Source organism: Rutilus rutilus (assembly GCF_951802725.1).
Source record: "Rutilus rutilus genome assembly, chromosome: 14".
NCBI lineage: Eukaryota > Metazoa > Chordata > Actinopteri > Cypriniformes > Leuciscidae > Rutilus > Rutilus rutilus.
The window spans coordinates 14,335,380-14,348,944 of NC_140219.1; the positions used below are offsets into that span (position 1 = coordinate 14,335,380).

General features: G+C 38.4%; 1 protein-coding gene across 18 annotated transcripts in view; it reads right to left on the minus strand.

The window, feature by feature from the left end:
• The window catches only part of diaph2 (diaphanous-related formin 2), a 476,898-nt gene that overhangs the window by 158,849 nt on the left and 304,484 nt on the right, over nucleotides 1-13,565 (minus strand). For all 18 annotated transcript variants that reach the window (XM_084430722.1, XM_084430721.1, XM_084430715.1 and 15 more), the window contains one exon: nucleotides 2,753-2,882. In XM_084430722.1, coding sequence (XP_084286848.1) covers nucleotides 2,753-2,882 — 130 coding nt within the window. The remainder of the gene's footprint in view (nucleotides 1-2,752; nucleotides 2,883-13,565) is intronic.

Genomic DNA, 13,565 nt, shown 5'->3' on the forward strand with positions numbered 1-13,565 from the left:
AAGTACACTACCTGAGAGCAGAGATCCTGCAAGAGCATGGGACGTGTGATGGGAAGCTTAGCAGAAGACTATGAGAAGCTCCCGGTGTATGATCAGAGCGTCTGGGCTTTGCACAAAGCTCAAACAGCAGAGTTCAGCAGGGTGTAGAGCCATGCTCCTGTGGGCACAGGCAGATTGGGACAGCATAGGGTTTGCAGTGCACCAGTGCTCTTGTGTTCTAGTGTGTAACTCTGCCTGCCTAAAAAGCTGCTTTGATGGGGAAAAGGGATAAGGTGGAGGAAGTAGTATTCTTAAGAGACAACAAATATACTGTTCTTTGTGAGAAATATAGAGTGAGAGACCAAAAAAAAAAAAAAAAACACACAGAAAGCCCAAAGGTTAACTGAGCAGCAGAGAGGAGGGTGGAGAAGAAAAGCAAGAACTTAAGAATAGAGAGGTAGCAGGAATTACAGAGAATGAGAGGTTGGTGTCTAAATGTGGGTTAAGGTGAGCTGAGCTACTATGTTAAAAGAAGAAACGGATTCATGTTCTCTCACCACTTTGACATGAACAGAAAGGTCTCAAAAAAGATCAGTAGCCAAAGCTGAATTACTTATTCATGACTGCTTCAACACTTAACCAGGTGGGACATCTGTATGCGTTACATGTACGATAGCAATCGGAGGCCTAATAAATAGCCTTCAGAAAAAAAAAAAAGAAAAAAAAAATCTATATTTTTGTATCATATTTCATATGCCATTTAACATAATTGGCTTTGATGTGCAGTAATAGTCAGAATTTATTATTTACGCTATATTAAATTAATTATATTTATAGTGAAGTTAATTGAAATATAATGAATACAATCAATTAACAAATTAATTAATAACACATATAAGCAGGGTGACATTTCTCATCACTCTAATGAACTAAATCAGAGCCAGGAACTGCTTAACTGTCATTCTAAATTAGATAAAGACCATGGACAAAGAACTGATTCTCTTTGAAATGTCTCTCTAAAAATCATTAGGTTTGTGCATTCTTTCAGCCATCTACCTTGACATAGATGCCGCTGGTCTATTCAACAGTGGCCGCATCCTTCACAACAAACCACTGCATTTGTTTTATTAGATTAGATAAGCAATTAGGTAACTAACAAAGTAAATAAAGCTCAAGGGCTTCAACCAAACAGTTCCAAATGGAATTAAAGACAAATTAGCTTATTGACAGGAGAAATTACGCCACTGCCGGGACACGCATGCCTGTATTTCTCCCCTGACGGAGACGAACAGAGACAGACATTTCATGTGGCAATAATACAGAAGATTATAGCATTCACTGAGGGTCTTCATTTCCAAATCTGTTTGAAATGAATGAGAGTTAAGAAACCAGATATTTAAATTCACTGAAATCTCTCTCAGCATAGTGGGAAGCACTAAAGCTCTTAATCACTGCAAGCCATAATAAGAATCCATTCCACAATGTCAGAACGGCTGTGTGAGACTACGCCACCATCCCTGCTAAGCTACCTCCCCATTTGGACTCTTAACCTTTCCTGTCGGCCATACTGTGGAGCATATGGGCCCCTTGCGCTTCATTATAGTTCCTTCATCAACCCTCAGAACTGCTCGACACCATTCTAATGAAACTTGTCTATTCATAGTAATGGAAAAAGCTGGATTTACACATAGCAAAAGGATTAAGAAAGGCGCTTTGGCCATTAACTAGTTTTATTTCATTCTCTGCAAAAGCTCTAATTATAGTCCACGGGGCCAATTGTGTCCGGTCTCCTGTGTTGATCTCTGTAACATTAGTTCATCTAATTCAAGCCATAAAAAGCCTCAAAGCTCACGGCTTAAAATAAGACCACAGGAGAAAACCAATAAAGGATTTGACGAACACCATAAAGCAGCGTGATTTAGATAGATGGAGTGAGGTATATATTGTACATGAGGGTAAATATCTCAAGGTCACACCAACAGAGCCCCATATTTTTCCCAAGGACCTAGCTGATATCTGCCGATCAGGGGTGATAATGTCTTCACAACCCAAAGCTGGTTGTTCAATTAACCAGGCTTAACACATTTAAAGGGAAATCTGTTGGATTGAACACGATAACAGCTTATGGGAGGGAAGAAATAAAAGGATAGACTTCTGGATCAAAATAAAGCGCATCTTTATCTAGCCTGAAACAATCATGCAGCTAAACCGAATTACATGGCATTATTGCAGAGTCTTCCAAACTGACACTAATAACGCATCACAAACATGCCATAAAATGGAGTCATTTTACAGACGTGCTTTACCAGCAAACGGACTGAAAAGGTACAATGAATTATAAAAATCTAAATATATATATATATATATATTTTTTTTTTTTTCTAACAACAATAACTCTCTGTATTCAACTTAAGTACAGCTATTGTAGTGGCTATTATGAACTTAAAGAACACTGGATCACCAAGAATAATACACTGACTGCCAGGTATGCATTTTTGTAGAGAGGGAAAACAATTCACCATCTCATATGATTACTTTTCATTATGTCAAGCACTGCAACTGTATCAGTGCCCTTTTTGGACCAGTGTTTTTTATTAGTCTTGTAATATACTACAAAATACTGCTAAGACCATACATGCAAATGCATTCAGACAAAGCATAATTATTATTATAAACAATTATTTTGTGCTCCACTTGATCATTTATACTGCCACATGAATGACTTCAAAATAAATCGTAATTGACATTTAAAATAATAATAATAACTATTTACCCTTGCTGGCACTTTCAACATGCTCAAGCTCATCAGGGAACTTCAGGATCTCAGCATACTTTTCTTCACATTTCTCAGCCAGGAAATGCAGAAGAGTTGTATTCTGCTCTGTTGACTTTGTGTCACGAAGCTACGGAGACAAGATTGATATGAGTTATGAAATTGCATTGAGTTGCACAGTTAATATATACATTTTGTCATAGTAAGATGAAACATTTAAAAGTAAACCAAAACTTTGAACAAACTCTTCATGTATGTAATCAGACACATATTAATTCAGCTGATTCACATACACAAGATGGAACACAGCATAGATAGATAGAATGATAGATAGATAGAAAAAGGAGGAGTGAATGATATATGCATGTGTCGATAACACTTTACGATGTTTGCACAGAAATGTGACAAATAGGTGTGTCAATAAAGTTGAAATTGGCTGTAGCAGAGTGCACAGAGGCATATTTTCCCCTGTTCACTTATTTACCAAGTTTAATTTGAAAAAGGAGCTTTCTCCCCCAAACCACAACCATTCTTTGTACAGGATTAAGGTGACATGAACAAAATGAAATATTTAGATCAATACACACAGCTAACACTCTTGCTACGGGCTGCTGTAGTGTATGCACAAAAAAAAAAAAAAAGTAACAATATTTATCAATCCATATCAAGGATCAGATAAACAGGACCAGAGTAACCAAACCTACATTAACCAAGTTAGTTAAACAAAATTAAACCGCACTACAGACAATTGTGATTAGAATATCACAGCTTAACATTAAAAATAATCTGAAGCTAAAACACTCCTAACCCTGCAGAAACCGATTCCCACGAAACAGAAGAACCGAGTTCCCTTGGTGACATAAATCTATTGCTTGAGAACTAGAAATGATAAACCAAACATGTAGCCATGTTGCTCTTTCTCTCCCTCTCCCCTCCATTTGGAGGGCCATGGCTGCAGGCCCACATTAAGCAGTGCACTGGGGCTGGGTGACCTCTTCACCCTCTCAGACTCAAACAGATTGTTTGCTGTCAAGCCTAGACTCCAGGAAGGCTGCTTTCGCACAGAAGATGGCTGCTGAGTCCCGCAGCAGAGCCGGGGAAGGCAGAATGAATCCTCAAGCTGGACTGCACAGCAGATGTGATATTAACCTTTACACAAACTGATGGCAAACTTACGACAGCTGGCACACTTCCCCGCTACACATAATGTCTCCCATAGATTTTCTCTTCCAAAATGTCTCTGCGGATACAGGGTTGAGGAATTGTTTTTCTGCTGGAAAAATGTGGCAGGTGAAAAGAGGTAAATTAATAAATGGATGCAGTCTTTTGCCTCTTTTCTCTTCATAAACTGTAATCGGCGTGTTTGTCTTAAACAAATGAGACAGGAGCATCAGACCAAATGTAATAAAAAAAAGTCAAAAGAAAACAAATATCAGGCATTACAACAACACCGATTGCATGTGGATTATTTAAAGGTGATGAAGTGGAAAACAGGAATGGCATTCTCTTTTGAAACAGAGGACTTTTCATAATGTAAAGTTTGCCCAGTCTATGCAAACCATTCATGTGGAAACTGCAAATTTACACATTTTTAATACTTTTTTTTTTTATATGCATAGTTATCGGTTTATTAAATAAACTGTTTAATAACACAAACAGTAATATAAACTGTAAAATATATAAAATATAATAAAACAAAGTTGTGGTAGCTTCTCAAAAAAAGGTCTTAGGTCTAAATGTGTATAGAGTATAGGAATGCTTATAGACCACTATCAGATACTGTGTCTATCAAAAAGAAACAATCTGCCCATTCAAAGGTAAAAATTCCCTTAATCCATCTCGTTGGTCATCTAAGAGCTTACCAGAATGAGAAAGTGCTTACAGTTTTGTTTGTAAAGGTGAGGGTGGAAAACGGTCATGTACATCTAAACTGTTTTTGGCACAATAACATTTAGCTAACACCTACACACCTGACCATCAGGCTGCCAAAGTTAACAGAATCCCTGACCGACCAGCTGCCCGGTCGTGAGTGGATGCTGATGTTTCATTTAATAGCAGGCAGAGATGAGATAAGCCTTCTCTGCCGAACAGCTGACAGGAGTCTCTCTCCCCTGCTGAATTCCATTACGGCCCATCCCATGTACGTGGCCGTCTTCCTTAATGATCTAGGATTACTTAAATGATATGCACACTAAAATACTTCATTTATCATTTTGAGATGCAAACAAAGGCAATATATTAATCTAAGCACACCGTGACGTATAATTACCTATTCAATGGGGTCTAAGAGATCAATAAAGCTTTTAGCCCTGCAAGGCCTTTGTATCCTTTTCAAAGTGAGAAAGCCTTCCAGAGATTAAAAAGCAATTGTTTCCAGGTAGGATGAATTGCTGTGAGCTCAGACTGGAGAAGTCACAATTGATTAGTCCATTAGGAAAGCATAATTTAGCCTCTTGCTTTACAGCCCGTTTAGTGGTATTTATCTATTTATCAGGGAGTGCGATTGCACACTTAACTGTATCGTCCACACTAGAGGAATCCTAGCAAAAAGTCCAGCAAATAATCTGTGAATTATTATCGGAATTTCCTGTGGAGTGTTTTCATTCGAAAATGCCACTGTGTTCCAGCATCCATTAGATAAATCACTTCCAATTTCTCCCTGAGAGATTGGCAATAAATGAGAGCAGACACAGAAACATGCCTCAGCTGCAATCTCCAATATAATACGACACACGCAGCACCTTACAGAGTTTCGCTGCTAAAGATGAGGAAAGAAAAAATAAAAAAATAAAATAAAAAACCAGATCCTAAACGCTGGCTTATTTTCTTCCAGAATGACCCTTTCTTCTACGCAGCTGGCTGTCTAAAATCAATATTGGTTTACAAGGATTGGAACAAAAAACAGCACGGAAAAACAACAAGAAATCTAAGCAAACAAAACCAGGTCTTTTTTTCTTCTTCACTTTAACCGAGACAGAACCCACACCGCGCTTGCACGTCCTTCATAAGGAGTACAACGTTTGCTGTCATTGCTGTGGAAGCTGTTGCTTCACATTCCAGAGTAAATACATGCTGAATTTAAAGTAAATGTCTTTGCAAATTATCTCCAGTTAGATCTACACCACTGCTTTCCTGCGTGTGAATTAAAACGCATGTACAATAGTTAAGGTAGAAGTAATTGTGAAAGCTCCGGTGCAGATATCAAAACAGGGGCAGTTGCTTTTGCACTGCCGACACTGCATCCGAATCCTAATGTTGTTTTCTTTATTTAAACAGAATTAAGTTTTGCACCCGCTCAGCCACGGGGTGTTTACCAATCAGCCCGCACTGAGCCGCTAACGCGCAGAACAGCGGCAGAGCAGGCGGAGAGATAATGCACTTTAAAGGCTTTGCCATCCGACGCTGACGACCTCAGCATGCGCACTGCATGCCTGCCTCCTCTGATTTACACAGCTATCACAGGAAACAAGCCACGCACAGTCTATGTCTTTTAAGAGAGGGAAAACAACCTCAACCTTAGAAAAAAAAACATTTCCTTCCTGCACGTTAACTAACTTCACGCTACTTTTCTTTGATTTCTATTTGAAGTTTTAAATTATAGCATAATGATACCAAACTATTAATGTCTTCATGATGCCACAACTAGGTTGACTGAATTTTGAGATTGATGAGTCTGATCTGGACTCTATAACTGGGAGTAAATAATAAATAATCAGTAGTGCCTTAAAGTAGTGTCTTTATTTTTGTCACCTTCTTTATTCTATTATTCGCTGTCAATCATAATGAAAATCACAAGAATCTCTTAACAAGAATAAGATTCTCAAACACCCACATAAACAGTTGATAAACTACATGTTGCCTATAACTGCAGTATTTAAATGCAAAGAAACCTGGTCAGAATAGGTTCTTTTTACTACATCAAAACAAATGCAACTTTCAGACTGATGCCGCATATGCAAATGTGTGAAACAAATGAAATACATGTTCTGAATTTTTTTGAAAATGTATTTCACTTGTTTCACACATATACATATGACATATGACTAACACAATTCCAAAATTCATTTCTTTGCAGAGAAATTGATTTTGGAATTGGATTAGTTATTTATATCTCAGATCATTAAAGCATATTACTGAACTATTTGGTGCTCACTGCTTCAATCTATATAAAGCTGTTTTGCACCTTGAAACTGTGTGCAATATGACTGTCCTCCAGTGATGTTGAAAGATTTAAGTGGCAGTTATTATTGCCAGACTTTCAGTGCTAATCACATCAGCGTAATGGCCAGTGAAGGGAATACCAAATGAGGGCGAATATGTAATGACTGCCGCAAAATCTGAGGCCGCAATAATTGACATGGACATGCGAGGAACATTATATTGGTCTCATTTTCGATGGACATGTAATAACAAGGTTCATTTCACGAGAGCCTGCATAATGCCCTGAAAATTGCCAGCAATCCAGCCACAAGGGTTTTCGTGAAAGGCATGTTCAATTGATGCTCAATCTTTTTGTGAATAACATATTGAAAGATTATATTTTTAAAAGATATGTATTGGCTACAGCCGGACCTCTCACCTTCAGAGGGAAAAAAATGTGACAATAAAGACACCTTGATGACACTTGTTGCTATGGACAATGGCTATTATACCTCCTGTAGTGCAGAAGAGCTCACTGTGGATTATAACAAGTTTGGCAGGGGTAAAATCTACTAACCGCCGCCACTCTCCATATGACAAGTACAACAAAACAAGAAACACACCGGAATGAATGACAGGGGCATGTTAAATCAATCTCATGTGAATAATTACCAAGGGATGGGTGGGTTGGAACGGGAATAGAGAGGGAGGGCAAACGCGAGCGTCTGCCGGTGTCTCCACGTCAGTGCACCGGCAACTTGTTCCGTAATCATTCCCCACTGTGACCGCACTGCTGCTGGAGACGCATGCTGTGAGAGCTAATTAGCACGGCCCTCCACACTGTGTCCGTTCCCTCTCACACCCCCCGCAGCCAAGCTTCCCCACATCTCTTTCACACGTGTGGGGATGCAACACGCTCACACTTTCATTAGATGGGGATCAATCATCTGCTCACATTGGGTAATCACAATTTAATTTCATGCATTTCAAATTTTAATTTGTTTATTATTATGCCCCAAACTGTCATTATATAAAGCCGCTACTGTGCAAGTTTGTTTTCATCTGCTACGTAAGATCAGCACTATGCAGAGAGAAAAAAGGTGAAATAAAGGCGATCTGGGTACAGTTTCCATGCAATGAAGAAGCAGAAGTCTGAGGTCTAAGGTTTGCATGATTCAGCTCATGGAAAATTACAAACAAATGCTCTGTGCCAAAACATGGTGAGCTGCCTACAGAAGTGTTATTTTAAGGCACAATCGGAGGCACACTCCTGACGCAAAGTGACTCAAAAGTTATAGGCAACTTAATTATACTGTCTAGTAATACACTTTTTGGCTAAACATATATCCCAGAATGCATTGTGACACATATTATACTATTACAAAAACATTTAATAGATTTCAACGATATTACTCTGTGTAGCTATCTTCATATATATATATACACTGTAGGTGTGTACTTCCCTATTACCACATAATTAGAATGCTTATTAAAACTTTATAGTTAGTTACTTTTATAGTTGACATCCTTGGGTTGAATGGCCCTTTAAAATGTAGCTTCCAAGGAATGTAGCTCTTAAGGTTCTGAAAAAAGCTAATGTGTCTTTATTTATACCCTGTAAAAGTGAGAGGGTGAATAAGAGATAACTAGAGGGCAAAACATGACCCTGTAAGAGGTGAAATACAGAGGTTTTAGGTGATTAACCAGTCTTTAATTTTATCTGACAAAACTGTGAGCTGATTAGCACAGTGAGGTGAAACCTATTGACATAATAGAAACAGTGCACAGGGTGGGCAGATATGCAGCCAATAATTCTGTGAATAGTGGACAACACAGTATGAAGCCCTGCTGAGAGAGAAAGAGAAAGAGAAATAGGGAGAAAGAGAAAGAGAAAGAGAAGAAGAAAGAGAAAGAGAAAGAGATTTCTATCAAATTAGTGAGGCAGATATACTTTGGCACATCAGTTATGTCAGCTTCTCTGGCAATCTTGTTTGAAATTGAATAATCTAATTTACTTTAAGTTATGATGTTCCACTAATTTTCCAGTCAAGGCACTTCCATTTTATTACTTCCATGCCTCCTTTCTCTTGTTCTTCTATGCCTGTGTGATAACGCTGATGTTCGTTAAGTTCCCAGGCATAGATGAATCAGGGATATCTCTCAACAATACTGGTTCTTACAGAGGAGAGGCAAGGGAAAACACATAGTGAGTAAAATTGAGACACATTAGAGAGAGGGGGAATGGGAATATTATAATAATTATAATAATAATAATAATAATAATAATAATTTATTTAATTGAAGCTCGTTGTGGTACCTCTTGGCCATCCAATGCTGTCATGAGCCTGGAGTTGGGCTCCCAATAGGAAAGCCTTGGCAACCGATAAAAAAATAAAAAAAATAAAAAAATAAAAAGCCATTTACAAACGTAACCCACACTGTTGTCAGGATAAGTATGATGAGTCATTGCATTCAAAATATTAATTGTGCTAAAGCTATACATTCCTAATTGCATTGCCTCCTCACTGTGATAATATAAAGGGGCTTTTCTGTACCAATTCTATATTTTGTATTCAGCCAACATTTCAGAAGAAACTTTTTATGAGGATATTGTCAAAGTTAATGTGCAAAATTGTTTAGTTTTTTCCCATAAAGGTACAATGTCTGTGTGTCTGAAGGTGCTCAGTCATTTAAAACTGTATTCATAAAAATATAAAGAGGGAGAATGATAGAGAAATAGAGAAAGATAGCCTGTCTAGTTCATATACTTGAATGCACCCAATCCGCCCATTTCAATATTCATTGAAGTATGTTGAAGAGTTCCACGGAATAACAATCAACCTCCATCGAGACATCCGAAAGATATAAATCCTCAAGAACAATTAGCTAATAACAGACATGAGAGGCAAAGGGGACCAAGAAATCTCAGACCACCTAAAGGACTGTCATCTCTGATTGCTCAATTACACATTTTGCCAAAGGACCTTCAGTTTACAGGCATTGACTGTGCATAGATCTTCACAGCAGTAGTTTGTGTTTTTATTTAGTCAAGGAAACTATGGGAAAGTCACACTCCAACACACAACAGCTGAGGGGCATGGAAGAAGAAAGAGATACCAAGACGCTGATGGCGACTGGCGTATTTTGCCTACCAATGGCAGACAGCCTGGACTAGAATGGTAGCCAATAGACTAATCTAAAAGCTCAGAGCCTGCCATGAGGCAAGTTTACTTAGTAAGAATGACAAGTGAAAATCAGAAGGCCTCAGGCTACACCTCTGGCAGTTTTGGGGTGGGGAGTGAGGTAGCTCAGGGAGTTAATTTGTCCATGAGCTCACTATCCATGCCATCTGTGAGAAAGACAACCGGCACTGAGAGAATCTCTAAAAAGCTGAGAAATGACGCAAAGATACTGTGAACATATATGAGGGAGAATACTCTACCTATTTCTCTTTCTTCTTTTCAATCTACAAGTTGCCAATATAAACATTGAAATTACTAAACGGTGACAGCTGAACACATTTGATCTGTTTAACAAAGTGGAAACATTGTAAAAGACTTAAAAAAGCCAAAATAAAGGTTCAATCTTCATAAACTCTTTTGACATCTCTACTGGAAAGTATCATGCTTAAACAACCCCAAAAGCAGAGAGCAAATCCAGATTTAATGAATATTATCTGTAATTTAATACCTTTTCATGCTTGTAGCTTTGAAAGGGGCTTTGCTGTGGAGTAAGCCTTTTCCCACATGGTTGATTTCATTTGAAGTTGCCATAATCTTTGTGTGCATTCCTCTGAGTCTACCTTTCCTGAAAAATGTCAAATGTTCGCTACAGAAGTTACTTTTTTGAAAAGTATATGACAAGGAGTCAAGAATCCACAACAGAAGGTTACTTTCTACGCTCACACATACTGTAAGATTAAAGTTAACTGAAGCTTAAAAGAGCCGAGATACTTTGTGTGTCTCTGAGAGATGATGGTCAAAGGTACTGGATCTCCATAGATGAAAACACACTTCATACATGCCCCACAAAATCCAGACATGGCTCAGGCTCTGTTCAAATTTTCTTTTGATATATAGGCTAAAAAAAAGTGCATGCAACCACATATTCAGGATTTAGGCAGACCAAATGTTTAAGAGAAGTAATTTTAAAATGGCCATTTAGCTTGATCAGAAAGGCAAAGTCCCCCTTAATATTTATAGTGGTTGTGGCCCAGAATTAAATTATTATTTTTTTCTCTGGAAAACATGTTCTCTGCTGTTTAAAAATGTATTGCATGTATTGAAATGTAATACAAATAAAGTTAACTGCTTTACAAAACAATGGGTTTAGAAATAGTGCAGTCTACACATTTGAACCACCCTGGCACTGAACGTATTTTATACATGTCTGAATGGAGTGACTGTTTGCCACTGCCTGAACATTGACATAGCAGTGTTTGTCTAATAAGGAGAGAGAAAAGCTAGATTCTTCATTTACACACGGCAAACTGCTATACTCACTGATGTTGGTGACTATAGTCGGCTGTTTCTTTTATAACACCAGATGTTTAAAGAAAAGCAGAAGGACTTAAACTTTTGAAAACTTTTTTTTCAAGGCAGTTCTGAGCTAACAGCAATGTTAACCAGTAAAAAGCTTCTGGAATATGCAAATGAGATCTACAGATGGTACCAAGTGTGACTGCGAGACTCACGGGTCAGCCCACAACCGGCCCTCCCTGATGAGCTCGTTAGCAAGCTGAGATCTGCCACGTAGGGGGCCATTTACTTGACTGAACTGATTGAGAATGTGGGCATTTCCCTTTGTCCATCAATAACTGCCCAATCAGTGCTCAAGCGAAAAGCTGTCCGCACTGCAGGCACTTCACTAATGCTCTGTAAATGTGAGTCTGACCAATATGAATGCAATTTTCCTAAATCATTTGACAGCTCATATTTTTTTTCTTTTTTTTTAAAGGGTGAAATAAAGCAAAAGACTTAAGGGAGGAAGAAGGAAGGGAAAAAGGTAGGTATGCAATTCTGAATCAGTAGACCGCTCAAATATAGAAATAAAACTAAGGGTTAATGAAATAAAAAAAGGAAGGAAGGAAGGAAAGGAAGGAAGGGAAAAAAACACAAAAAACAAAAACAAAGGAACAATACAACTGAACTAGAAGGAAGGAATTAAAATGAGGACGAAAACAAAGGGGAAAGGTATGCAATACCACTGAACCATGAAGAAAGAAAGAAAGAAAGAAAGAAAGAAAGAAAGAAAGAAAGAAAGAAAGAAAGAAAGAAAGAAAGAAAGAAAGAAAGAAAGAAAGAAAGAAAGAAAGAAAGAAAGAAAGAAAGAAAGAAAGAAAGAAAGAAAGAAACTGATACAGTACCTTGGGCAAGGACTCAACATGTCTATGAAAGGCAGTGTATAGACATTATCATTTTAGTTCATGTGTTTAAAAACGTATTATTGGGCATAACACAGAGTCAGAAAACAGCCGATGGGAGCTATAGAGAGGTCTGATGACAGTGTGTTAGTCCGCTACTGCGAGACCCAAGGTCAGGTTTTATGACGAGGTCAGAGAAAATACCGCCGAGCGACGAGCTCAGATGACCATTGGATCATCTCCGCTCAACTGCCCATGCTCAGGACAGGGTCACCCATCAGGGGTGTCCTCCCTCTGGGCCATAACACCATCCAACACAGAGATGAGAAAAAAAAACTAAAAACAATCCATGTCACCTCCAAAGCCACCATACTCAATGAGAAAACATTTTTTTGTTTGGCACTGAGCTCATTCAAATGCCAACCAAGAACCAGACATACACTGGAATGAATTGAGTGCATAAGTGCAGTGATGAACAAAAATATAACCGAGGAGCTGACAGAAAGAGGTGAAGGACTTCCTTATGAAAAGTGTGTGTGCATGCAGTTTTTGACAAAGTAAACTTGCACCCTCATTTTTAATCAAATACCAATTTGCATGCAGACACACTTTAAGAGAAAGTGAGATGGTCATCAAGGACTTTAGAGGTTTTAGAGAGTTGTGTAAAAGCGAACGTTGATTAAAGCTCAAACTATAAAACTGTTCAATGAAATTGCTGCATCGTTTTGAAAAATTACTAGTGTTAAACTGTAATTCAGTGGTATTTGGAAACACAGTTTGTCTGTGCTTAAAAGTAAATAACTGAAAATTGGGAAAAGTGAGAATAACCATTCAGCTATGCCACAACTGGCTCCAGCTTAAACCCCTGTGGTTGGGACACCTGTGTCCCAGCAGCATCTGGGACACCTCCGAATAGATGACAAGGCCAGCAAAAAGATGTAACTAAGAGTGACGGTGTAGTTCTGGCTGCATGGGAACACCGGCAGGGGGGTGGCTGTCTTTCATAGCGGGACCAAATGGCTTCGCTATCCAAATCAGCTTGTGAAACACACAGCCAGATGTCCATCTTACATACACAACAAAAGCAGTTGCAGCTTTCATACACATTCAGATAACAGTTAAAATGATCTCAGTAGGGAGGCATACCTGCCAGCTCTACAAATAACCTGTGAAACACAACTAACAGTACTAGAGTAGATGATATTCTGAATAATAGCATACTGTCATTTGGTGTAGAGTAGTCAAGTTTGTCAATAACTGTCAATAATCACTAAACCCAAGACAGCTATTGCACCTAACAAGCATTTCATG